Source organism: Silurus meridionalis, chromosome 10 (assembly GCF_014805685.1).
Source record: "Silurus meridionalis isolate SWU-2019-XX chromosome 10, ASM1480568v1, whole genome shotgun sequence".
NCBI classification, from domain to species: domain Eukaryota; kingdom Metazoa; phylum Chordata; class Actinopteri; order Siluriformes; family Siluridae; genus Silurus; species Silurus meridionalis.
In genome coordinates, this window is record NC_060893.1 from 13560339 (window position 1) to 13587724 (window position 27386).

At 36.7% G+C, this 27386-nt stretch overlaps 1 protein-coding gene across 1 annotated transcript in view; it reads left to right on the forward strand.

Moving 5' to 3' along the window:
- furinb (furin (paired basic amino acid cleaving enzyme) b) overlaps positions 1–27386 on the forward strand; it is an 87145-nt gene that overhangs the window by 4544 nt on the left and 55215 nt on the right. The window contains 2 exon segments of the mRNA XM_046860019.1: positions 9122–9324; positions 9327–9391. Coding sequence (XP_046715975.1) covers positions 9216–9324; positions 9327–9391 — 174 coding nt within the window. The 5' untranslated portion in view covers positions 9122–9215.

Below are 27386 nucleotides of genomic sequence, written 5' to 3' on the forward strand. Positions count from 1 at the left end.
TTAGTGTGGTATATGATATGGGACTCAGCCTGAGGAAAAAATGTTGAGTGTAGATCAGCACAAGTTATTCATATTTTTCCACAAAAAGCTTACAAAGGAAAAGTTGAAAACCTTGCATTCTGTAGTCAACTCTGTTTGTACACTACATACTATATCTTGTTGAGGTACAATATTAACTGTACATTTTGTATAAGTTTGGCAGAACAGCAATTTGATTTCATGGAGCTACTGTGAAATGAATATTTTGTTGAAAATATTCTAATATACTAAGTCATGTTATTGTGGTATGTTGGAATATTAGGTTACTCATTATATGTGCTGAACCCGTTCAGGGAACCACCCCCAGCCACTCTTAGTGCCGGTCCCAAGCCCGGATAAATGGGGAGGGTTGCGTTAGGAAGGGCATACTGCATAAAAACGTGCCAAATCAAACATGTGGATGATCTGCTGTGGCGACCCCTAATGGGAGAAGCCGAAAGAAAGTTTTTTTATTATATGTGCTGAACCTGATTGGATCAGTTTGTGGGATAATTGTTTTGGTAATTACAGTTAGTGGACCAGCCCATTGCAACAGCCATATTAAACACTATTCTGTAATATTTATTATTTCCTGCTGGCAGGAAAGATTATATTATAAATAAAAATATAGGATTGAAAAAATAGAAACTTATCTGCTGTAACTATGTCTGATTATTCTAAAATAAATAAAAATACTTAAAAGAAACAAACAAATATGTGTTTAAAACACTTTTTTTTTGTTTTTCATCACAATGCAAAACTACTGGTCTGTGAATGGCCTGTTAGCTTATCAGCTCCTGTGCAGCTCTCACTTTTTGGTTCAATAGGGTATTCAGTGGGTCAAATTGATCTGGGACTGACTGAGGGGCCAAAACACCATAGACATTAAACATTTTTTTGATTTTAGTGTGTATATAGGATTTTTAAGAACTTTGCAATCCATTTCTCTCTGTTTGATATAAGCATCAAATAAACATAATCAATACTTTGCATAAAACATAAATTAAACCAGGTTTTCATGATAATTGGTAATAATTGTGTTTATCTATTACTCAAAACCAAAAAGGTTTTCTTGTCACATCTTTCAGAAATAACAGAAAAACTGTACAGTATGTGATCAGTCTACAGTGGTGTGAAAAAGTGTCCTGATTTCTTATTTGTTTTTATGTTTGTCACACTTTAATGTTTCAGATCATCAAACTAATTTAAATATTAGTAAAAGATAACACAAGTGAACTCAACATGTAGTTTTTTAAATGAAGGTTTTTATTATTGAGGGGGAAACAAAATCCAAAACTGCTTGGCCCTGTGTGAAAACGTGTTTGTGATAACTTGCATTGAGACTGTTACAGCACTGTGGAGGAATGTTGGTCCACTCATCTATGCAGAATTGTTGTAATTCACATTAGAGTTTTTTTTGAGCATGAACCGCCTTTTTAAGGTCATGCCACAGCATCTTAATAGGATTCAGGTCAGGACTTTGACTAGGCCACTCCAAAGTCTTCATTTTGTTTTTCTTCAGCCATTCAGAGGTGGACTTTCTGGTGTGTTTTGGATCATGGCAGGACCAGCAGGACCTGGAAGAAGCAAAACAGCCCCAGACCATCACACTACCACCACCACCATATTTTACTGTTGGTATGATGCTCTTTTTCCGATATGCGATGTTACTTTTATGCTAGACGTAATGGGACACACACCTTCCAAAAAGTTCAACTTTTGTCTCGTCAGTCCACGGAGTATTTTTCCAAATGTCTTGGGGATTATCAAGATGTTTTCTGGCAAAACCGAGAAGAGCCTTTATGTTCTTTTTGCTCAGCAGTGGTTTTCGTCCTGGACTATTATTGCCCAGTCTCTTTCTTATGGTGGAGTCATGAACACTGACCTTCACTGAGGCAAGTAAAGCCTGCAGTTCTTTGGATGTTTTTTGGCCTCTTGGATGAGTGGTCGCTGTGCTCTTGGGGTAATTTTGGTCGGCCAGCCACTCCTGGGAAGGTTCTTAAATGTTCCATGGTTTTGCATTTGTGAATAATGGCTCTCACTGTGGTTCACTGGAGTCCCAAAGCTGTAGAAATGGCTTTATAACCCTTTCCAGACTAAGATATCTCAATTACTTTCTTTCTCATTTGTCTCTAAATTTCTTTGGACCTCGGCATGATGTCTAGCTTTTGATGATCTTTTGGTCTACTTCACTTTGTCAGGCAGGTCCTATTTAAGAGATTTCTTGATTGTGAACAGGTGTGTCAGTAATCAGGCCTGGGTGTGGCTAGAGAAATTGAACTCAGGTGTGATAAACCACAGTTTTAACAGGGGGGCAAACACTTTTTCACACGTGGCCAAGTAGTTTTGGATTTTGTTTTCCCTCAGTAATAAAAACCTTCATCTAAAAACTGCATATTGTGTTCACTTGTGTTATCTTTTACTAATATTTAAATTAGTTTGATGATCTGAAACTTTAAAGTGTGACAAACATGCACAAAAATAAGAAATGTGGAAGGGGGCAAACACTTGTTCACACCACCCTATATTAGACAAACTCGAATAATGACCTTTACTGCTAGAAATGTGGGAAAGTGTGTTAGTGTACTTAAATCTTCACATCCACACACACACACCGTTTTTTTCCCAACCCTTTATTACTCTCAGGTCAATTCCACCCAAAGACCTTATAAAGGATGATCCATCCATCCATCAGCCATAAAACAGAGCAAACTGTAGTTAACCGTATAGTATTTTTCATTGCTCTGCCCAGCGAGTTCCCTTCCTTGTTAGTCTAAAGAAAGCTCCTTCAGACTTTGAAAAATACAGCTCTATATATAATATCTCTGTAACTGCTGTGGACTTTCTAATAAGGACAAATCAAGCCAAAGTCTATTTCTCTGAAAAGAGTATGAAATCAAATGATATTTAGAGCAAATGCTGTAATGATATATCACCATATATATATCCCCTCATCATAGTCAATGTTTATATCTATTAGTGTTAGAAACTGTTAGTGATGATCACTGATGCTTATACAATGATGGCATAAAGGTTGCTTCTGGTGAAAAAAAAAAAAAGTCTAACAAGGTCATGAGTTCAAATCCCAGCAGCTCCAAGCTGCTGCTGCTGAGCCCTCAAAATGAGATGAATTTGATGCCCTGAATTCCATTCAAATTCCATTCATGTAAATGTGTACCGGGCAGATCTAGCTCCAGAAAACAAAGGGTTGTGAAGAAAAACTTAGATGAGATGTACAGCACCATGGCCAAAGTCTGCTCTGTCTTATTTAGCACTGTAAATCAAGTATTCAACTATGTAACTAGAAAGCTATTCAAATTCTGTAAAGACAATCGCTGAGCCACAAAGCCTATTACTTGGTTGACAGTTATTATGCAGAATAAATGTAATACTTGCAAGAAAAAAAAAAGAAAAAAAAAAAAGCTCTCCGCAAGCTGCAGTAAATTAGATTTAAGCTCATTGTTCTACTTTTGGCTGAACTTAACACCAACCTTAGACATTTTACCCTAAGCAACAATTTCACCAAAAACATCTGACTACTCTTTGGAAGGCAGAAGTAAGTAATAGCTCATGATTTCTCTCTTTATTTTATTTTATTTTATTTTTGAGTCTTCCATTTTAGTTAATCATTTGCAGTAAATGCAGTAAAGTAACAAAGATACTGTGAGGTATTGCTGATATCTAGTTTAGTGACTGTTATTATTATTATTATTATTATTATTATTATTATTATTATTATTATTATAAATGTTTTTCTGTTAAAGAAACCTGTGGTCAATGATTTTAATGCCTGTTTTTAAGAGACAGTTGCAGGTATAGGAGTACAGTTCAGGCATAAAGACAGTAATCTTATCACCCAACTTTTTTTTCTCTCAGAGGCAACATGTGCGGAGAGAGAGACTAAAAACCAGGGCCTGGATTAGACTAAACTCATCACAGCACTGTGGTGGTAATAGAAAATCAGTAGGTAATTAAGGCTGAAGGTTTCCCAGGAAGAAAGACACAGGCAATGGGATTTATTCATTTAGCTATGTACATTTAAACCTGGTCGTAGGAATTTGAGTAATAATATTTTAACAGCTTGCAATATGTTTGATTTGCTGATAATCAAAATCAAAACCAGTAGCAGCAATAACTATCGTGTAAAATACATCTCATTAATTATAATTAATATCACAGGAACCTACTATATTATATTGAATGCAGTTTGAATAATGTCAGCTTGTAATTTGTTAATGCGATTCAGACGCACAGACATTTGATCCTTATTAGCGCATTTGATTAATAGCACATTTGTGGTGCTGCATTAGGCTGAGAACCTGAGGATGTATTGACTTAGATATAGATACCTGATTTCCCCTGTTTTTCAACACATGATCTGTTGATATCAGTCATCTGCTGTTCAATTCACCATATTTCTACCAGACCTTCCTCTGTCAGAACATTTGCTTTACAAGGCTTGACACAGCATGACTTTCTAACACCTTAAAACTGCACCAGCTGTGGTTCAGTATGGAAACATTGCTCACTTTTATAAATGTATAAATAAAGCTTAAATTAAATTTCCAGGTTTTACAGATCTACAAGTGTAGGTTAGGATGGAAAACAAGGCACATTTTCTTAACTATCTATAAGCCTTTATGATTACGTTAATTTAAGCAAAAACAAGATTGCAAAAGCAGACCTCTTTCCTCTCTTGACATGCTTTATAGTTTAAATTTTTATTATTTTTTGTGGCTTTCAGCATTTTATTTCAAGTACTCTCACACACAATCACGTCTAACTCTGCTTCACTAAAATGCTTGCTGAAAGCGGCTCTTTTATTGGCTCACTGTTGCAATGCTTGCATAATGTATAGCAATTCATGTAAATTAGCTTAGGGGTTTGGGGTAAATTGTGGTGTGCCACATTCATATGACAAATAAGGAACCAGTGGGCAAGAGCAAATGTCTGCACAGCTAAAGTGGAGTTATTAATTGCATTCACCACTTGTATTGATTTGGCAGTTTCATGACAGTTTTTCATGCACTTAAATCTGCGCTCATTTTTATGCAACATGGATGAATAAGGGCCATTGATAACATGCAAATAAAATCACTTGGCGCCACCTGTAAAAGATGGAATTATGTCAGCTTGCAATGCAGTACTAATGCTAATGGACTAAGGGAATGCACTGTCTATTAGAAATTTGGAGATTTTAAGGCTTTTTAATGCACAGAGTTTGTATTTGTTCTCATTTCTAATGAGAAACCAACCAGGATTAATTTAGAAAAGGAAAAAAAATCGATATTACTAAAATATTTCTAGCAAAGCATTCTACGATATACTTGAACATTTTGTATTATACTGTTATATCACAGTGCCTCAGTATGTATAGCTCTAGTCTCCATGCTCCACAGGTCTTAAACTGACAAAGTGAGTGTAGGTCATTAGGTCTATGTAGTGTTGTCTGACATGAAGTTATTAAGCAAGGATAATTACTTTTCTCACCCTCCCCAGAAGAATCAGTGCACTAGTGTCACTGTCAGGCTGTCCTTTGCTCTCTGTACTTATTACACATTGAGAAAAAAAATGATGACATCCCAGACCCAACCATGTATGACAGAGAGACGTGGCACATAACATCCAGCACTGAATTGGAATCACTGTCAGTATGTACATACAGAAAGTAAAATTATGCTGCTATTAGGACATGGGGACAATATAGATTTGGTCCTGACTTCATGGTTAGTAATGAGCGTCAAATAAATATTAATAAAAAAATTCACCAACTTCTAAACTTCTCCCTTATACTGATGTTTGTTAGTAGGTTTTTTTAATGGCACACACAAAGACTGCAGTCGTGAAGAGTGTTTGATTAGATTATGACTTTACTCTGTAGGAACAATTTAGTCATTCTAAACTAAACACAATTGATGATACACACTTGGAATTCGTAATGTTACAACCAGCATTTATAAAAACACAACTATAGGCTGCACAACACCAATAACATACCAAATGTTAAGCAAAATAATTCTCCAAGTTATTAAAAGAAATTGCCACAGTTATAAGTAAACAAGTTATATACACCCGTGCAGATCATTAATTTCTTTTATGCGTCAATAACATTTTTGCACGTGACTATATGGTCTGTGCACTTAATAAACAACTACTAAGCATAAAATGCTGCGTGTCATTGTGCCAATAAGGAAAGTCTCTCTGTTTTTATGATACCAGTCAAGTTATGGCAGATTGAAGTATGGCAGAGAAGACTTGCGCATTCCTCTGCTGCTTGACTGCACTGAGGAATATTTCTTGCGCCTTAGAATCTCGTTTAAGTTCGACATTTATGTACTTGCCTAATTTTCGAATATGGAATCACCAGCTCAGATCTACTGAGTGACTTCAATATAATGTTCATTTAATAAGTTAGTGTTTTGTGCCGTAAAACAATCGATGGGGCTTTATTTGAAATGCACCGAACAAAACTCGCAACGTCCTAGAAATCTCAGTTATGAGTAAACCTTTTGCAAATAAATGATTTCAAGCTTTTTTTTATACTTTGACAGCTCCGTAACAATTACTGCCATCAGGACACCTGATTATCTTCTGTACTCAGTGTTCCAAATGCTTAGTTGGGGCTGAACTGTGTAGATGAGCAGATTGATTTTTTTTTTTTTTTTTTTTTTTACAGTTGGTTCGGCTTTCTGCAGCTGACAGTTAAATGTAGCTTTCACATAAAAAGCCTATATATATATATATATATATATATATATATATATATATATATATATATATTTTTTTTTTTTTTTTTAGAACAGAAAAGAAACTATCCTTTTATTCCAATTTAAACCTTTATATATATATATATATATATATATATATATATATATATATATATATAATATTTTTCTTTTTTTTTTTTTTTTTGATTTTTATAATTTTTTTATTTTTATAATATTTTTTATTTTATGAAGCCGATCATGGTGTCTCCCTGTATGGTTTTGCAGTTATAATGAAAAGTAATTAAGGTAGTTGGAGGATAATTACACTGTGGTTATGATATTCTAAGTTAGCCAATATCCATTTGCTGCTGTTTGCTGTTTTTCGGTGTGTGAATAACTAAAAATATATAGTTAGTACTTTTGCAGTACAAACTAGCAATTTATTGTCTATGCAATGAGAGAGAAAAACAAAAGGGAGAGAGAGAGAGAGAGAGAGAGAGAGAGAGAGAGGATGTTTGAAGAAAAAAATAACTGACCTTATTACCTATTTTATGATCTGATTAATTTCCACAGTTCCTGCACATTTGCTCTAGTATCAGGAGATGCTCTAAAAAGTCTCTCACTACACTTTTGCAATCATTCATCATTCTTTGTTGTCTTTCTCACACAGTCTCCTTTTTCCATCTGCCATCCCTCTGAGAGTTTGATGATGGGCAGGGAGCTTACTTTTCTCTTTCAGCTCACTGCACACTACCTGAACTTAATGAGTACAGCAATACAGATTGCAGATGTGACAGTCTGTTTGTTTTCTGAGCGCTACACTGTTCTGCTTTTTACTGTCTCACATACTGCTGTGCTGTTCACATATTAATTTTTCCTCTGCACGTGTTTTTGAGATAATGGCACAATGGTCCACAATTGACTACAATACTTTACTGGAAATTATATGTTGATTTTGACAGATTTTCTGTTTAAGTTTTGGATAATTAGGTTCATAGGACATGCACAATTTATTAAGCATAAAAAAAAAAAAAGTACAGGCAAAAGACTTGTTTCTTTTTATCGAAGATGTTGCAGAAATTGGGCCCCAGGGCTGCTTCTTATTCAGCCTGTGTTGTTTGGGTTTTTCTCTCTTGTAGAGAGATGTACAACTTCGCAGTGGGCTCTAGGGAAAAACAATGAGCTTGTTCTGTATTCAGTAGAACCCACCTAGTCCCTATAGACCTGCTTGAATCTAACAACATCTCATCTGTATCATGATCCTGTAGAGAGCTTCCCTCGAGCAAGAACAAGAGAGCATGAGCAGAAAATGCAAAAGCTTTATGTTTAATTTTTCATTTTCTACAATATTTTCATATTTCAGGTATATTATGTGGACGTTTTTTACTTACACACCTCTTTAAGAAATCATTGGCCAGAAAATTTGCAAGAATTGAATAAATGCATTGCTAGGACTCCTGTGCCACTGTTTACTCATTTATTATAATGCAGTGTTTGAGGGGGGAAATAACACGGAAACTTACCTATTCTTAAAGTATCTGTATGCAAAGATAAAATCATGATGATTAAAATGCTTGATGTCAAATTCAACCCATTTCTGGGTTTGCAGAATTTTACTCATCAAATGTTTTAAGGACCAACATTGAATGGAACAAAACTAACTCATCTGTTAGCTGATTGCATTCATTTTTGCCATTTTTTGGCTTAGACCTCTTTTTTTTTTTGCCCAGTGTGTACAAAAACTGAGTGTAGCAACAAAAACTGAAAATGTAATATTTATATTACTAATAGCAAACAAACAAGAACATTTTATTGGATACTTCTGCAGCTTCATTTTACATAAAATCAAATTAACAAACAAAATGTTTTCACTAACAGTTTCACCGTATTACCGCTACTGTCACAGCGCTAGGTTATTGTTTAAACAGATCTATTCACATTTATGCTGTTTATGATTTCTCCTTTATGCATTCGAGGAAACTGTCAAGCAAGCACTTTCTAATTCCGTTGTCTGATCTCTCTTACAGTCATTTATTTTTTTTTATTTTGGAAACAGCAGATAACCTAGGCATTTGTGCAACATGCTTTGCTCCAGTTAGCAAGCAAAGCTTGGTTTCTGTGTGCAAGATTTAATACTTTATCATTTTTTACACTAACATAGATTGAGTTGTTTGTCTCCTCCCGGTTGCAGAGGGTTTGTATACACCTTGTATGAACGAAATAAAATGCGAAAGCTTGTGTGTGGTCTTGCATTTCTACTCATTCTTTCAACAAAATACATTACTTCAGAGTTGTTTTGTGGTTGTGATTATCATGGGGTTTGTTCTGCTTTGATTCTCTGAGTTTGTCCATCTGTATAAGGCTCAGTTCTAAGCCCTCTGTTTTGTTTACTGCAGGTCTTGACACATTTCCATTTGGCCTATGTAATCCAGAGTGACAGATTCTCTCAGAAACACACATAGAGTGTTCAGACCTGCTGCAGTGGCGTTCATGGAGGTCCGTTGGCTCTTGCTGCAGCTCAGAACCAGCCTGCTGCTCCTGAGCATAATGGTAGAGTCTGCATCCAGCCAAGGCATGTACACCAATTCCTGGGCCGTTCACATCCATGGGGAAAGGAAGAGGCCCAGCGCGTCGCCCACAAGCACAACTTCATCAACCATGGCAATGTGAGTGGGAACAGTGATGCATCATACCAAACTAAAAGCTATTTGACCACTTCAGGAAAAATCGATAAGGACACAGAGATCAGAATATGTTTAAATTAGGCAGAATGTCTCTGGAGGTACTGTAGCTCACATTGCTCGGCTTGCAATTTGCAGTATGTTTGTATTTCTGCAGCCTTTCACCATCTTGTGTGTTAAGCAAAACAACAAAGATTATAAGAAGAGCAAAAAAATGTTTCTTTTTTCTAGGTACTCAAGTCTCTTTTTTCTGTGAGGAAAAACTGGTATAGAGAAAGACTTTTATAGTATAGCAGTCATCAGCATTGTTCATGCAAAATGTCTAATTCTGGTGCAGTAATTAGAATCTTTAATTCCAACTTTAATTCTGTTAAAGATGTAGTGTAATCTTACTTTTTCCAGACTCTATTTGCCTAGAAACCTTGGAAAGCGACATTGAAAAAAACAAAACTGTCCAGGCTATATGCCATTGTGGTGTCGCATTAACTGGCTGAAATTTTCATATCATATTTTTTCACTGTTTTCATGAATAATTTTTTTATGCATCCAAATGACTTCATTTGCATTATGTGAAAATATGCAAAGTCGATAACGTGAGAAATTAATTCTTTTCAATTAAGCCTTAAGTTTTTTAGACAAACTAAACTATTGTCAAAAGTATGTGGACATGTGACCAGCACACATGTGGGCCTTCCCCACGCAGCTTATGCAGAATAGAAGCATACTGTTCTCTAGGATGTCTTTGTATGCCGTAGCTTTGAGCGTTCCCTCTGGAATAACAGTGTCCATGTGCACAAAGTGAGGTCCGTGAAGACATGGGTTGCCAAGAGTGGAAAAACTTGAGGGGACTGCACACATCTTCAACTTAACCCCACTTGACTTGAACACCTTAGGCATGACTTGGAATGCTGGCAGGTCAGGTGTCCATGTAGAATTGGTCATATTGGGAATTTATGCCGTTAATCACTTTACTACAATCAAAAATCTTTATGATCATTATCTTTCTAAGATAAGTTTAATAATTTCATTCAGATCTTGCCCACATTCACTGTGTATGTACAACTCTTAATATCATAGAAATACAGCATGACCATACAAAGGCAGTATGTAAATGGTGGTATAAGCAGAAACCCTTTAAATGCAGAGTGATTGATGGTTTTTAGATTTTAGAAAATTTTAATTAATCAGTGTAAAAATAGTTAATAAAAGGAATCAGTAGAGTTTTATTAGTGAAGCTTAGTAGCTAACTAAGAAACTAAGATCTTTAGTGGAAATGGTGATAGTCAGGGTAGTGATAAATACAATTGGTTTTTTTTTATATTGTATTTTTTTAAATAAATTTTTTAATTTATTATGTATTTCATGTCTAATGGTTAGTACATTGCATGGCAATACCTTAAAATGGCAAAAAAAAAAACTCTTCATGGTGTGCATGCAGTGAAAACCTTTGTAAGGTGGGAAAAGATGCCCTGAGAAACTAATCTTAATAATATTTATGAAAGCACTGAATTAAATAATAATGCCCTCAATAGCTCTTTGTGATAAAAGGAGTGTTTCCTCAGAAATATCACAGTGCACTGTTAGAAGTAGCAGGTGTTTAATTTGCCTTATTATTTTCGTTTACTGCAGGAACTGATTATTTGTTTTTCTTCTGAAGCACAATTTTTAATAAATATGCAACATAAATATAAATCCTACATATAAATTTGAGTTTTTTGGAAGTTTATTTAGACTTATTTTCTTCTCTAAGACCCTTCATTACTCTGTTGCCTTATTATTTTCTTCATGTATGCATCCACCTTATTTTCCGAATCCAGGTCTTCATATATAAACATGAATATGATTTCCACAGAACAAAAAATGAATTTCATTTAAATGAATTAAACACAATGACTTTCAGCAGTTCTTGTGAAGAATGTTAGTTTTGTGTGCTCCAGTTCCTTTAATTCTGGCATTAGCTGCAAGGTATCGGAGCAACAGGAGTCATGGCTGACATGTTCTATATCTGATTGACCTCCTTTTTAGAAAAGAGGGGCAGAGAGACCTGGCAGAGCCAAAAACACCTCTTACTGTATCAATACCAAACCCATCACACTCCACCAGAGGAACTCTCAATGCTGCCATCATATTGCTGCCATCTGGGAGCTTTCCAAACTGTCTGCCAGTTTATTAATAGCTGATTCTTTGCTCTTTTTTTTTTGCTTTCATCCTCCTTTTCTTTCTGTTTTCCCTTTTTTCCATTGCTCTTTTTATGAATGCAAACAGAGCAGAACAAATGATATGCCTAATTTGCAATTGAAATAAACAGGAATTGCTAACATACAACCTTAAAACAAATAGCAGATACTGTAGGTCCAGAAGAAATTAATATTTCCATTAACTCATCTCTGGTTCTGTGTTTTTTCTGCTGGCAAATGCAGACTGCTGTAGGTAAAATACAGGCACACACCTTCCCATGTGAATGAAGAATTCACCAGTGATTATTGGCCTTGTGGAAGCTTTTACAGTGGAAATGAGTGGGCACTAAAGGAATAGATAAACACAAAATCTGAATAGATAAGTGCATTCCAGCTGTAGTAAACCAAAGAGTGTACCATCTTGCAAGTGTCCATCACTAAAACATAATGAGCAAATGTGTTTGGATGGGAAAATGAATAGAAAAATGCCACTAAAACACGCTTGTTAATGCTGGCCTATATGTGCTGTAGCATACAGTAGGGCAACAGTTAACACTAGAAACTAAAAACTGATTTTCTGAGTATTTTTTGCACATAAAAGAGGGACATAGAACGTGTCACCTTGGCATATACATACACAGCCTTGTTTTAAAGCCCAAACACCTTTCCACATTCTCCCTCCCTGTCAGAATGTTTTGTCAGCACTGTGTGGAAGGAATGCTTGATGAAGTGTGTGTGTCTCTGTGTGCATGTATAAGCATGTGTGATAATGTCGGCTTATGTCTTTGTTCTGTTTTCTTTTTCTTCTTTAATGAATCAAGCTAAGGTTCATGCATTTTCTGCCTCTCCATTGATATGCAATGAACAGTGACCTGTCAGTCGCAAACCAGACCAATGTGTGTGAAATCTGGTGCAGTGCCACCTTGAGTACTTCATCTCATCAACTGGAACAGCTTGTAAGCTCAGACATGTGCTTCTGACTACATATGGCAACAGTCTATCTTTCTTTCTGCTTTATATTTTCCATTTCCCTATTTTTTTCTTCACAATGACCTTAAAAAGTGTGACATCCTAATATGTGTTGCTGTCTCTTCTGCATTTCTCTCGAGCCATCTATCTGGCAACATTGCACTGGAAATTCATTAGTACTGGAAAATATGTCATTTCAGAAAATATGAAATGATAAGGGCCATAGAAGGTTTTTTCTTTTTCTTTCTTCTTTTCAGATATGCATGATAGATGTGTGATAGATTGAATTATAGAAGAAAGTCTATAGAAGAAGCCTGGCACAAGGATAAATGTAACTAAATAAAGCATTCTTCTTTACTTCAGAATCCAAGGATGCCTTTTCAATCTGGCTGAAGGGAGCTACATAATATAGTATAAATACAGAATAAAACAGTGTAAAGGCAGGTATTTTATTTTTGGACATTTTAATAATGTTCCTTTTACTTACTTTAGGTGGTTGGGTGGGTGTAAGGTGACTAAAAATTGACCAGGAAGCCATAGGAATGAACTAACTTCCTGAATAATATTTAAGCTTTTTTCTTAATAATAGTTAATGATAACTGAATAGCTGATAAAAAGCACTCTTAAATTATTCATGTCTTATTTATTTTTTATTTATTGTATATCATTATTCAAAGCGATTTCCTAATCATGACAAATCCAATGGTGCAGATTCAGTTCTTCAGCTGCACCTACAGTAAGTGTTTGACTAAGTTCTTATACCTTGATTCCTTTTTGCCTAGAAAGGGCACAATAGATTGATACACTAAATCATGATCAACGAGTCAGTCCCTGGCTAATGAAAATGGTATGAAAGCCTGGAGAGGCCATTAAAATGTTCTCTCCTTTGTGCACACATGCACAGTTTAGTTTAAGGCATGCACAGTTTAATTTAATGTGGCAAAAGAATACCAAGAACGAATCAGGGGATCATAACGCTTGTGCGAGTTTTCAGCCTACATTTTAGTTTATTTCTTTTACATGCCTTTTGCAGTTTAAGTAGGCATTGCTCCAGGTTTCAAATAAACCCATATAAAAAAAACCCTTTAAAAATATATTCCACCTACGGCTATGTTGTGGGTGGCAGAAGCAATGTCTCCCATCCCCATACTAACACTTTAATTAGAAATGTCTATCCCCTAGTTAAGTTCCACATTTATATTGGCCAGATCAGCAAAGAAGAAAAACTGCACATGGGAGATTTTAAGAAATCAATAATCGAGTTGTACAATAGCAGAAAATCTGAAGCAAGAAAAATGGGATATTGAGATTTAGACCAGAGGTCTTTAATCTCAAAGGGCCAGTGTGACTTTTAACAACTCTTAGTTGTGTTTCCTATGTGCGTAGAAAATCAAACCTGGAGCCACATCATCTCATTGCAGTAAGATGGAATACCCCTAATTTAGGAAATAGACTGTAAAAAGCACCTTGTAAATGTATAATCATTAATGGCAGTAAGGTAGCCAAGTTATTAGTGTAATTAATATTTAAAGCATACTTGCTGTAATGGACATATATATGCCAGTATTCCTATAACAATAATAGTAAAGTTGACAAAGAAATCGAAAGCATAAAGAATTGCTAACGTGCCTCATACTAATGTTCTTTATATGTACCGTATTTTTCAGACTATAAGCCGCTACTTTTTTCCCACGTTTTGAACCCCGCAGCTTAAACACCGAAGCGGCTAATTTATGAATTTTTCCTGGGTTTTTCTCGGTTTCATAAAACTTCAAGTCAAAAAACTGAACCCCATAACATTAGACCAATGAAATTTCCGAATGGAAACGAAAAAACGCACTTCACCTGTGTTCTGAGCTGCACAGCATCGGGAGAAAAAGTGTTTGAACTTGTATTATATACTACTTTGAGCCAATACAGTTGCAAATATTTTTGGTCTAGCTCAACAGTACTTATAATGACTGAGCTAGTGCATGTCTAGGTATATTGTCAATGGTCTTTTTTTGTGCCGTATGCATTTAAAATAGCTCCTTTCCACTTTTGAAATCTGTACCAACACATTGAAGGATCTTGATAATAAGTACGGTATGTCACAAACTATTTTCATTGTCCGGAGATGTACCAAGAGATCAAAGTACTTTAGTGAACTGAGGTATGATATTTTGCCAACTCCTTTAAGAGACTTTCTGAAGTAACTCTCTGATTATAAATCTTACATGCCATGTAATATATGGTGTCATCCCTGTCACATCAAGGTTTTTTATTTTTTATTTTAATTTTAAATCTGGAAAAACTAGAAGCAGTCTATGAAATCTCCCTTTTGTTGTTCACCTTGCCACGAAACAAAGATGTGGAATTGGTACAGGCGATCAACAATAGCAATATGGATTTGGAAAATACGTAATAGCACTGTGCATATACTCCTGGAAGAAACATTCTTATTTGTGGATAACACAATTCTTTATTTTTTATTTTTTTTGTAACTGAAGACATTCTGTATTGAGCTCCAGTGCATCCTATTGATTATTCTGAGATAGTATATCTTGAGGTCTTCTGTTTGACTGAACATGATTTAAAAAGGTGTACACTTGAATGTATGTGCTCCACACAATTCACAGTGCATCTCCGACCGAAAACAAAGCCATGAAGTGCAAAAGAACTATCAGGAGGCTTCTGTAATCTAATTGTTTCAAAACATAGATCTGGGCAAACATTTTTTTAGCTTTGAATGTGCCCTAGAGTACTGTGAGCGCCATTATTGGAAGTTATGAAATGAAATAAGGTTTACTGTGCTACCTCCATTGGATTCCTGTAGCTGTCCCCATCAGATTTATAAGGCTGATGCTTAGCTGCAAAGCCAAAAACTGACCATCACCCCTTTACCAAAAAGCATTATCTTGCACGCACTGCACCACCTCCCTCAATTACTCCTTGACTGGTCCCACCATCTCTCAGGGTACAAGGAATACATGCTCCAAGAATATTCTCTGTTCTGGCACCTAAACTGGCTGTTTTCAAATGACGTCTTAAGACCTACCTTTTCCAGCAATGTTTAAATTAGCATTTCTCCTACTAAAAAATTGTTTTTAACTATATTCTCTCCCAAAAGTGTTTTATAATAATGCTATTTTTAGTATGTGTATAAATGAACCACTAAAACTATTGATGGAGGCCTTAATGAAACTTTTGAAAGTTTGAACCACCAGGACTCTTCCTGGACATCCAGTTCAACTCAGCTAGAAGTGTCTTAGTAATAGAAACAAACCAAAAAGCCACACTAACAGAGAAGTCCTCTGCAAAGATTAGAGAACCTTCCGGAAGGACAATCATATCAGATATATGCCATCAAATCAGAGCTTTATGGTTGAATCAGTGAAGCCACTTGTGACTAAAAGGCATACAGAAGGCACTTAAAAGATTCTGAGAGCATGTAGGAAAGGATTCTTTGGTCTGATGAGACAAAAATTACATCTTTTGAACTTCAAGCACTACATCTGGTAAAAGCAGGTTCCTCTCAAATGACTAATACATCGCTACAGGATGTTACATTATCTGCATTGTATATTACATTGTGTGTAGATTACTGTCAAGGAAGTAATATAACAAAACAAAATGGGCAAAAACTGAAGGTGTCAATGATTCTGCACTCACTCATCAAGTGTTGCAGGGCAAATGCGCAATGTACTGCTGTAATGCAGGTCATGTCTATGCACAGCATCCTTGCCTAGAGGTCTGCCCATTCCCATTACTTTGCAAGGACAGACAGGTCCTGCACTCTCCTGTTACTAAGCAACATCAATCAGGCATCCACATGGTCATTCATGAGTGTAGCACGCATGCACATGTGTAGCCTCTGTAAGATTAACTCACCCTGGAGGCTGATGATGGTCTTCATCTTGCCAGATTACCATCAAGGGAATTTAATGAGGAGTTGGTGTGAATAAATTTAGAGGCAAAGCAGAAACACATTCTAAAAATACCCCAAAGTGCTTATTTTTTGGCTTGGATACAGCGAAACAAAGGGAAGGTCAGATTAACACATGAGTCAGTGGTCTCCAAAAGCCCTTGTCTTCCCCATCAAACCACGTGGATTCCCAGAGAGGATAAAAGTGTTGATTCAAGGCCATAGTTACAGCATCATTAGTCCTCAACTGATTGCTCTGAGCTGTTGGTCCCATGTTGGGTAACGGCAGGTAGAGAAAGTATAGAAGGCTTTAAATGTCATGTTTCAGGATGGCACGTTTATCTTATAAGTCCAAAAATGGAACAGTGAGTCATACCGTCATACAGTGAATATTTTATGTCATGAATAGAGTGAAGGAGTGTTTTCATTTGCATGTCTAAATCCAGTACATTTTGAGGCAGCATTTTTTTTTGTTTTGTTTTTGTTGACTAGTCTTATCTTATAAATAGGCTTCTTATATTTCCAAGCGTGTAAGCTTTGAAAGGTTGCTGTTTTACTGCCTGATGTATCGGTAAAGCAAAATAATGTTTGTTTTATCATGCCAAATGAATGTGTCTTTTGCGTTTGTAACACAAAAGGAATAGGTGATTGTTGAATTGGCTTCACCTTTGGAATCAAACCGAAGCCATTCAGGAAAATGTTCTGTAAACATTCAGGGTTCTGAGAATGCAAAAAGGAAACTTCATATATTCGTCTTTCCGTCAAAACAAAAATATGTGGGAACTATTTTTTAGAGACAAAAATCTCAGCCATAGGGGGAAAAATTGGTTCAGGCATTGGTCACAGCATTTTTTTCTCCATTTTATCATTTAAGCAAGTTAACAGTGTTGCTTATTTCTGAATGGCAGTATATATCTGCACTAAGCTGATATACACATCATCTGAAAACCCTGTAACTGAACAAAGAACAAATCCATTCACTTATAAATTCGGCTTCTCCCATTAGGGGTCACCACAGCGGATCATCCGTCTCCATACCCCCCTGTCCTCTACATCTGCCTCTTTCAACCCAACTACCTGCATGTCTTCCTTACCACATCCATAAACATCTTCCTTGCTCTTCCTCTTTTCCTCCTTCCTAGTGGCTCCATCCTCAGCATTCCTCTGCCGATATACCCCATGTCCCTCCTCTGCACATGTCCAAACCATCTCAATCTCACCTCCATCACCTTGTCCCCAAATAACCTACTTGCGCTGTCCCTCTAATAAACTCATTTCTAATCCTGTCCATCCTCATCACTCCCAACGAAAACCTCAACATCTTCAGCTTTGCTACCTCCAGCTCCACCTCCTGTCTTTTACTCAATGCCACTATCTCTAAGCCATACAACATCGCAGGTCTCACCACAGACCTATAAACTTTCCCTTTCATTCTTGCAGATACACTTCTATCACAAATCACTCCTGCCACTCTTCTCCACCCACTCCACCCTGCTGCACTCTTTTCTTCACTTCTCTAACACACTCTCTATTACTTTGCTCTGTTGACCCCAGGTACTTAAACTCCTCCAACTCCTCCACCTCTTCTCCCTGCAACCACACCACTCCACTGCCCTCCCTCTCATTCACACACATGTTCTCTGTCTTACTTCTACTGACTTTTATTCCCCTTCTCTCCAGCATGTACCTCCACCTCTCCAGGCTCTTCTCAACCTGCTCTGTACTCTCACCACAAATCACAATATCATCCGCAAACATCATAGTCCATGGAGACTCCTGTCTGACCTTGCTTGTCAACCTGTCTATCACCACTGCAAACAGGAAAGGGCTCAGAGCCGAACCTTGATGCAGTCCAACCTTCACCTTGAACCAGTATGTTGTTCCTACTGCACACTTCACTGCTGTCACACTGTCCTCATACATGTCCTGCACCACCCTCACATACTTTTCTGACACACCAGTCTTCCTCATACAATACCACAACACCTCTCTCGGCACCCTGTTGTACACTTTCTCTGAATCCACAAACACACAAAGCAACTCCTTCTGACCTTTTCTATACTTCTCCATCAACAAATTCACAGAATCAACATTCTCAAAGCAAATAATGCATCTGTGGTGCTCTTCCCTGGCATGAAACCATACTGTTGCTCACAGATGGTCACTCTTTTCTCAGCCTGGATTCCACTACTCTTTCCCATAAGTTCATGGTGTGACTGATCAACTTTATTCCCCTGTAGTTACTGCAGGTCTGCACATCTCCCTTATACTTAAAGAACACTCCTCCTTCATTCCTCAGGCATTCTCTCACCTTCCAAAATCTTCTGTACAAGCAAAATAAATATGCTTTCATTATATACAGTAACTGTGGGTACAGTAGCTCATACAGACTGCATGGTGTGCATAGGGCAGCATATTTTCATGGATTTTAAAATATATTTTTCATTTATTTACAAAATATTGTAAAACAACAGATTAATGTGTAAACTGGAATATGGTTATTGTAATGAAATTTTGCTTGAAGGACCTGAACTTGTGGACTGTAACAAAGCACAAAAACCCAGAATTTGGCAAAATAATATTAAATGGCTGCTGTTGTCAGCTGCTGTATAAAAACCAGTTTTTTGATTTGGAAAAGATGGCAGTGCTTTAGCTTGCTAACACAGACTCATTAGATATATAAAAAAAACAAATAAAAAAAAAGAGTTTGCCAGAAATGTTCTCAGGGCATCCGTTTCAGCAGTTGAATAAAGTTATTTTTGTTTAGCGTTAACTCTGTTGGAATTTTGACATATATTTCTCTTTAATAATTCAGAATTTCATGTGGCTGGTTCATCAAATATTTAAAACATGTTTCTTCAAAGAATTAAAAACAGGCACTGCACATGTTTTGCACACATTTGTTTTGCATTTAACGAACTGCACAAATCGTAGAATATGTTGCCAGTAGGTCTGTTTGTAGTCTAAATTAAAGTTTTCAGTCCTCTTCTGTCCCCCATATTTACCCATCTGGAGCTATTCATCAAGGAACATGGAAGTGTGCTTTGGAACAGACTTCAGCTCCCCAGAGACCGTCTAAAAAGCAGCTTTCTTTGTTTCTGTGTGATGTTTAGCCTGTTCTCTTGTCGTGTTGTCCTCTGTGTGTGTGTGCGTGTGTGTGTGTGTGTGCGTGTGTGTGTGTGTGTGCGTGTGCGTGTGCGTGTGCATAACAGTAGAAGTGACACGATTGGCACCACTCACTCCCCCACCACGTCTGTGCACAAAATCTCCCCTGATTATTTGCTTCTTGGAACCTAGTGCTCTCCAAAGCCTCATTGGCAAGAGGTTGCTATGGAGAAAGTCGTGCCTGTTTTATTTTTGGCTAATTGTATTAGGCACAGTACTTGATACGATTGCAGGGCTGTTTATCTGTTTCAGTCCAGGTAATTAAGCAACTGAAATGAACAAGAATAACAAGGGCTTGTGCTTTTGTGTGTTTTTTCTCACTAATAAGAACACATCTGAGGTTGTCTTCCCTTTCTTGATGTTTTTTTTTGCACTGAGTGTGGCATGTTCACAAAATAAAGCATGTACACAAAATAAAAAAGATCGCTATTCCACATTTAGATTGCTGTATTTTTGTGTTGAACATGCAGCACAGGTCAACAAGTATGTATGCCCCATTTCACTTTTCTCCATCACTTCTGGCTGCTCAAAGGGTTGTTATTTGTGGAGTGTCTGCACACCAGCAACCATCAATTTTTCTCAGCTTGGATCTTAAGGTCCTTCTTCCAGCAGCCCACAGCACTCCCCTGTGCATCACTAGCTGGCCACAGAGAACCAAGATGAATTGTGGAAAGTAAATTGGTGCAGGTGAGCAATGTAAAAGTACTGGTTCCCACAACAACTAACTTATCTGTGTTCTGTGGGTGATAGAGGTCATCGTCTGAAGATCTGCAGGAGGTTGAAACAAGGAGATCAGAGTTGTTAGAGGAACGTGAACTGGCCATGAACATGATTCCTTTAAAAAAGCTAGGTCTAATAAGCAAGCAGTTGAAGGTGAAGGCAATGTAGTCAGCCAAGGTCAGTAAAGCAAGGCCTAGATAGGAGATAAAAATAGAACTTAAAGTATGTAAATGGATAGCTACCTAGAGAGAAGGCAGTCTGTCCATAGCATATATATTTCAGCCTCAGATGTTCCACCCACACACCATGGAATGTCTGATATCTTTTGTACACTTTCCTGGCTGAGCTTCAGTATCTTGAAAGTTACTGTCATTGCCTTTCTGAACTTCCATATAAATGCTTTATATTCTGTGCACTGGTTTCCAACATTTAAACACTGTGACAGAGTCAGAGCAAGATACAGTTACTGAACTGAAACGAAGTACTTATTTTTAAAAGTTAGTAAAAAGTTTAGTTTAAAGCAGTTGGTGTGGAGCGAACAAGATAATCTTGTGTTGAGCCAAGCAAAAGTAGTGTCTCTTGACGATGTTTTTTGGTGGAATGTTCCAGATTCTCTAGAAAATGCTACAGTGTGTGTTTACATTTATGGCATTAGGCAGAATCGCTTATCCAGGGCAACTTACATTTATCTCCTTTGAAATAAACTGTTTAGTTGATGGTTATTGGGTTTTGTTCAGAAGCCTGCAGTTGTATCTTAATGCTGGGATTTAAACTTATAATATTTTAATAAAACGATGTTATCCACTGAGCTATCACTGTTATTGGGAACAGCAACTTTTTTTCAAATGTAGCCCAGTACTTAACGCTTAATGGGAGGTTAGTTGTTGGATTGTCACCCGTTAGACACTAGAATAGAGCTCTTTTGTAATAAACATATTAGTACCAAAGTTTTTATCTTGGGACCAAAACAGCTGTTGCTGAAATCAAACAGCTGTTCTTAAGAAAAGTCAAGTAGAGAGTGAAATACTTTAAGGCGTCAGGAAAATTACTGTGAATGTAGCAAGGCATATTTACATTTATGGAATTTGGCAGATGTCCTTATCTAGAGTGACTTATAATTATCTCATTTGAGAGTATGTTAATGATAGGAAAGACATAATCTCAAGTAATTCAACATGGACCACACTTAAGCTTAGTTGTGGTAAGAATGGTACATTTTGAAAGGAAACTAATGCTCAATATGCTTTGAGATGAAAAAAAAACACCTTTCTTTTTAACTGTACACACAGTTTCTGTTGTTGCTACTGTTAAAGGCTTTGCCTTATAAACTCACCAGTAAAGAGCTTTAATTCTGAGAATTACATTTGATGTCTTTTGCTTGTGTTTTTTACCCCCCTGAAGCTCCACACCATGTTGCCAGTTTATTAGCTGCACCATCTGTGACTGTGCACAAGTTTTCAAACCCCCCCTCCCTGCCAATAAATGGAAGGGCAATACTATAGGACCTCTCCTGACCTGTCTGCTTGGTGAATCATTCTCAGCACAGCAGTGATGCTGACCTGGTAATGACATGTTTTTGGTGTGTGGCACTAATACAATTGTAACAGATGCAGCAGCATTTCTGGGAATTTTTATTACCTCAGTATTACAACTGAATTGAGAATCGTCAGACAAATAAGTGTCCAGCTAGGAGCAGTTCTGTTTAAGTACTATATGGATAAGTGTTACATATTTTATACAAGGTCTACAAGGTAGAGTAACAATGCCACTGTGTCAAATAAATTAAACAGTAACAGGCCACAAACTTCTTCAACTTTCTGTGACCATAAACCTTGACCACCCTAGAATTTATTATCCCAGATTTATAATTTAGCACTATTGAATCATTTGTTCGTGTGTCCTTCTACTGAATTTCCAGTCTAGCGGGAGCTGTGAGCTTGCATTTCTTGACGCAGCTTATTCCAATCAGGAGTTTGTGTTTGAAAGAGGCAACTCAATTCTCGATTCCTGCTTTAAATGATGCGTAAATAATAAAACACGACAGGGTATTTTGTTATAGGAAAATAATCCATGCCAGGGGTGTGTGATTCGGCCCGACACAAACCCAAATTACTGTTACCACCTTGAAGTGGATTATTTTTTGATAACAGCACAGTCTGAAGTGTGTGGATCCTCTAATACCATGATGGCCTGTTGTGTGATATTTCTTCTGTTATTAAAAAGAAGTTGTTGAATCCAGCTTCAAATAGATAGGCGTTTACTTAAGGAAACAGTATATCAAACCTCTGCCATACAAGCAGTTTGATTTCTTCTTGTTATTTACTGTCATATTCAGTTATATTTTGGGTAATATTTCCGTGTTTGTTTTCTTGTATTTTCTTGTTCCACTGACTCAGAGTCACTCGAAAGAACTAGCAGCTAGATGGACAGATAAATGTGGCCATTTTTATTTTGAACTCCTACGCTAGTGCCGCTAGTGTCAGAATAAAGACTGAAAATAGTGTATACACTTTTAATTAAAAATGTAGCATGATTGAATAAGACTTGCAGTACCAGTAAAAATCCAGGAGCAGAACACAAAATCTGTTTATCATTTGTAAAACAGATAAATATAACAGATGATGAGATCGCGAGTCTCTTTCTCAATGTCATTTGAAAATCAAGTGACCCCACTGGGGTTGAAGTCCAGTTTGTATTAGAAAGAACAAGCAGCTCTTCTGCATCTTATACATTTGTACCATCAACACACAATGACAGGCTGCTGTGCTTATAATTGCTTTCTACCCATATAATATCTCAGTGGTGTTTTTCCATTGATGGAAAGAGTACAAGGGTAGAGGACTGATAAGCTGTGTGTAGGAACAGAGGCTGCAGTCAGTGATTGTATAACCTCCTTAAAATATATAACCTCTTCAAAGTTCCCATTTACAAGGCTAGAGAATAAAGATGGCTATGAGAAAAATGAATATTTTGTCATTATTCTGTTGCGCACTTGCTAGTAGTTTAATAGCTTATTCATAATTGATAATGCAAGTCATTTATTCTATGATTGTTGATACTGGGGTTCGCTGAAACTGCATCTGTAAAATTGATTTTTGAGGGAAATTTGTTTACATGTTTTGTGTCTATCTGCTTTTGTTAAAATGCTTCTATCATGGGTACATCATACAATGTTTATGTAGTTTCCATATGCCGTTCAGGAATGATGAAAAGGAAGCTAAAGTCTTGTGTAAAAGTGCAAAAAGTCCGGTCCTTTCCTGCCTGAAGGTCATCCAAAGGTGAAATTAGTGTTCTTTATGGCCTAATTTAAAGTAATACCACAATTAATTAGGTGGTATTATTGCCTACATAGAAATTTTTATTTTCCTATAACCCAGAAAAGCCACTGTCAGCTTTTTTTCCTATAAACCATTATCATTTAAGCATTTTTTTGTAACTTAAAATAGTTTATATATATATATATATATATATATATATATATATATATATATATATATATATATATATATATATATATAGTGTGTGTGTGTGTATATATATATATATATATATATATATATATATATATATATATATATATATATATATATATATATATATATATAAAATGCCTATTTCTTGAATTTTTATAAATTTGATTTAAGAGTTGCTGACCATTGGGTTTTTGACTTGGTGCTGCACAAATATTTGAAAAACAAATCACATTGCCTCTTTCCAGCTTGCTTCCAGCTTTCCTCTTGGCTTTGGCTTTGCTCTGCTCATGACTACAGAAACACACACACACAGAACTAACTGGATGAAGGGAGAGAGAGATGAATAAAGAATTATTACATTATTTTTAGATGTTTGCAAGCACCTTCCTTTCGGTAAAGACCTGCTCAACCACGCCCCCACCTGCTGTACCGTAGTATTTACATTTACCGTTTCAAGCCCGATTTCTCAGTGTTCCTGGAAATTTAAACATTTTTCACTTGTGTTGTATTAAGAAAATAATCAGCTTTTGTTTACTCTTTACAGTGTGATTGTGAACATTTAATTGTGCAGTCTTCTTGAAGATGAATTGTCTTTTATTTGAAGCTACACATACAGTATAAATCTACACAGTAGATATTTATACAACATTAACTGTACTGGTGCATTTCTCATGATCAGTTTAACATAGGTACAGTGCCATTTTGTGATTAGTTACTCTCAATTACATTACCTAGCAGGCCAGTGATTTTGTTTAAAAATATTAAAATGATATAAATTTAAAAAATAAAAGGCTGTGAATAGATGTGCTGTATATGTTCACCAGGGAATGTCATTTGCCCTAATGAGCAAGCCAGTGGTGACAGTGGCAAGGAAAAAACTCTTGGTATGAGGAAGAAACCTTGAGAGGATCCAAACTCAGAAAGAAACCAGTTCTCATCAGGATGGCACCAAAAAGTCCATTCATAATAGTTTATCATTAAGTTGTGCTGTTCAGTGAACTGTTCTCTGATGGGCACTTAAATTCAGAACTGTTCATGCCAATTGTAGTCCTAAGCCCTTGTAGTAGACTGTTTGAATTAATTACAGTCCAAATCCATCCTCATAGTTCACGAGTTGCTCAGTAATATCATCGATCTTTAAACTGTTCATGTGAAACCATCCTCAGCTGCACTGAGTGGTCTCCAATTAAAGAGAACTCCATCCAGAAGTAGGACGTCAGGTTTGAATCAAGCGGATCTGGAAAGAAGAAAGGGACATGTTCACTGGTCACTTGTACTTCAGTAACATGTTTATCTCGACAGAGAGGAGATATAGATCACCCCGCTACACTCTCTCTTTCTCTCTCTCTTACTCTCTCTCTCTTACACACACACACACACACACACACACACACACACACACACACACACACACACACACTCTCTATAGGAACATTGAGAAAGTATTCAGACCCCTTTACGTTTTTACATTTTGTGTATGTTGCTGCCTGATACTACAATTGATTGTAGTATCTTGGAGTATCTTGTAGAATTGATTTGTAGATTCTCATTAATCTACACTTATTACACCATAATATGAAAAGTGGAAACAGAAATTCTAGAAATCTCTGTGCATTTTTTAAAATAAAAAACTGAAATATGTGCATAAATATGTACATAAGTATTCAGATTCTTTACTCAGTACTTAGTCGAAGCCTCTTTGGCAGCAGTTACAGCCTCAAATCGTTTGGCTATGACGCATTTGCACACCTGGATTGGGAGATTTTCTGCCATTCTGAATGGCAAATCCTCTCAAGCTGGGTCAGGTTGGATGCAACTATCAGTGGACAGCCACTGTCAGGTTTCTCCAGAGATGTTCAGTTGGGTTTAAGTCAGGGCTCTTGCTGGGCCCTTTAGGACATTCATAGAGTTGCCCCAAAGCCACTCCTGTGTTGGCTTTGTGTTTGGGGTCGTTGTCATGTAGGAAGGTGAACCTTCGGCCCGGACTGAGGTCCTGAGCTCTGTGGAAAAGGTTTTTATAGAGAATATCTCTGTACCCTGCTCCATTTATTTTTCCCACAACCCTGACCAATCTGTCAGTCCCTGCTGCAGAAAAACACAGCATGATGCCACCAGCATGCTTCACTTTTGGGAGGGTTATGGTAATGGCTCTTGCTGATGCATTCTGTACTAACTGAAGCTTATTTATGCACTTCCTTGAACATGCAGACAGTAATGCATTACAATAATCCAACCTAGATATAACAAAAGCATGAGGTTAATGTACCTTTAACATGGTAACATGGTGAGGTACATATTTCATGACTGAATCATTGTAAAGGAGATTACTGATTACTGAATCTAGAATGGATAACCAAAACTCTTTCAGATTTCTTGTCAGGTGCTCCAGAGAGGAGTGGTGCTCCCATGGCCATTAGTTCTGGCTTTGTAATATGTCACCCAATCATACCACGCTGAGGGCTCTAATGCCAGAGTCAGGGGATTGGCAACTACATTTCAGGCATCCAGACTTTTCCCTGCAGAAAGTGTACTGCTTTTACTCTTGCTAATCCTCTCTAAAATCTGGATGCGCTCCTCTAATGGTAAGATCTAACTAACTTAAACTTTTCACAAATAAAATTATTACTAGCGACTAAGAAAGACTGACCACATTCGTCATATTAGATATATTACGTACCTTAGTGTGATTTCTTAAGCTTGTTTATTCTCAGTTATGCTGGGTATAGATAATGCTTGCTGTTTTTAAACAGGAAAAAGCATTCTTCAAAAAAGAAAAAGAGAAAGCAGTCAATGGAAAATGGAAAATGCATTAAATGAAAGTGATAATGCAAGATTATTTATGGGAAAGATGGAAAATGGTAAAGTTCAAATGCCAACACTAACATTAATAATACAATAAAGCAGGTTCAAAAAACACTAAGGGTTCATAAACTTCTTCATGAACTCTCTGTGACCCCAAGCCTTGACCATCCTGGAATTATTTTTTTTATCATTTTGTATAATTTAGCACTATTTTAAAATTTGATCGTTTGATCATATGCTCTTTTACTAAATGAGCTCAGATTTATTGACAGCTTTTCAGAGTCTGGAGTGTGTTTGAAAGGGTGAAGCTTAATTCTGCTGACACATCCAGCTTCAAATGATGTGCAAGTAATAAAACATGACAGGGTGTTTTGTTATAAGAAAATAATCCTTGCCAGGTAACCCAAATTACTGTTACCACCTCAAAGTGGATTATTTCCTGATAAAAGAGTGGGATTCCTCTTTTACCATGATGGTCTATTGTGTGATATTCCTTCATTTAATACAGGTAAGAAGTGCTAAATCCAGCTTTGCATAGATAGGAGCTTACTAAGGGAACCATTTTCAAGTATCTGTATATTCTCTCTCTCTCTCTCTCTCTCTCTCTCTCTCTCTCTCTCTCTCTCTCTCTCTCTCTCTCTCTCTTTTGTATGAAATCTCTGCCATGTAAGGCATTTATGTATCATCTTGTTATTTACTGTCATACTTATTACTGTCATACATGCCATACTCTGTTTTTTTATCTTCAGTTGTTCCACTGAGTCAGAGTC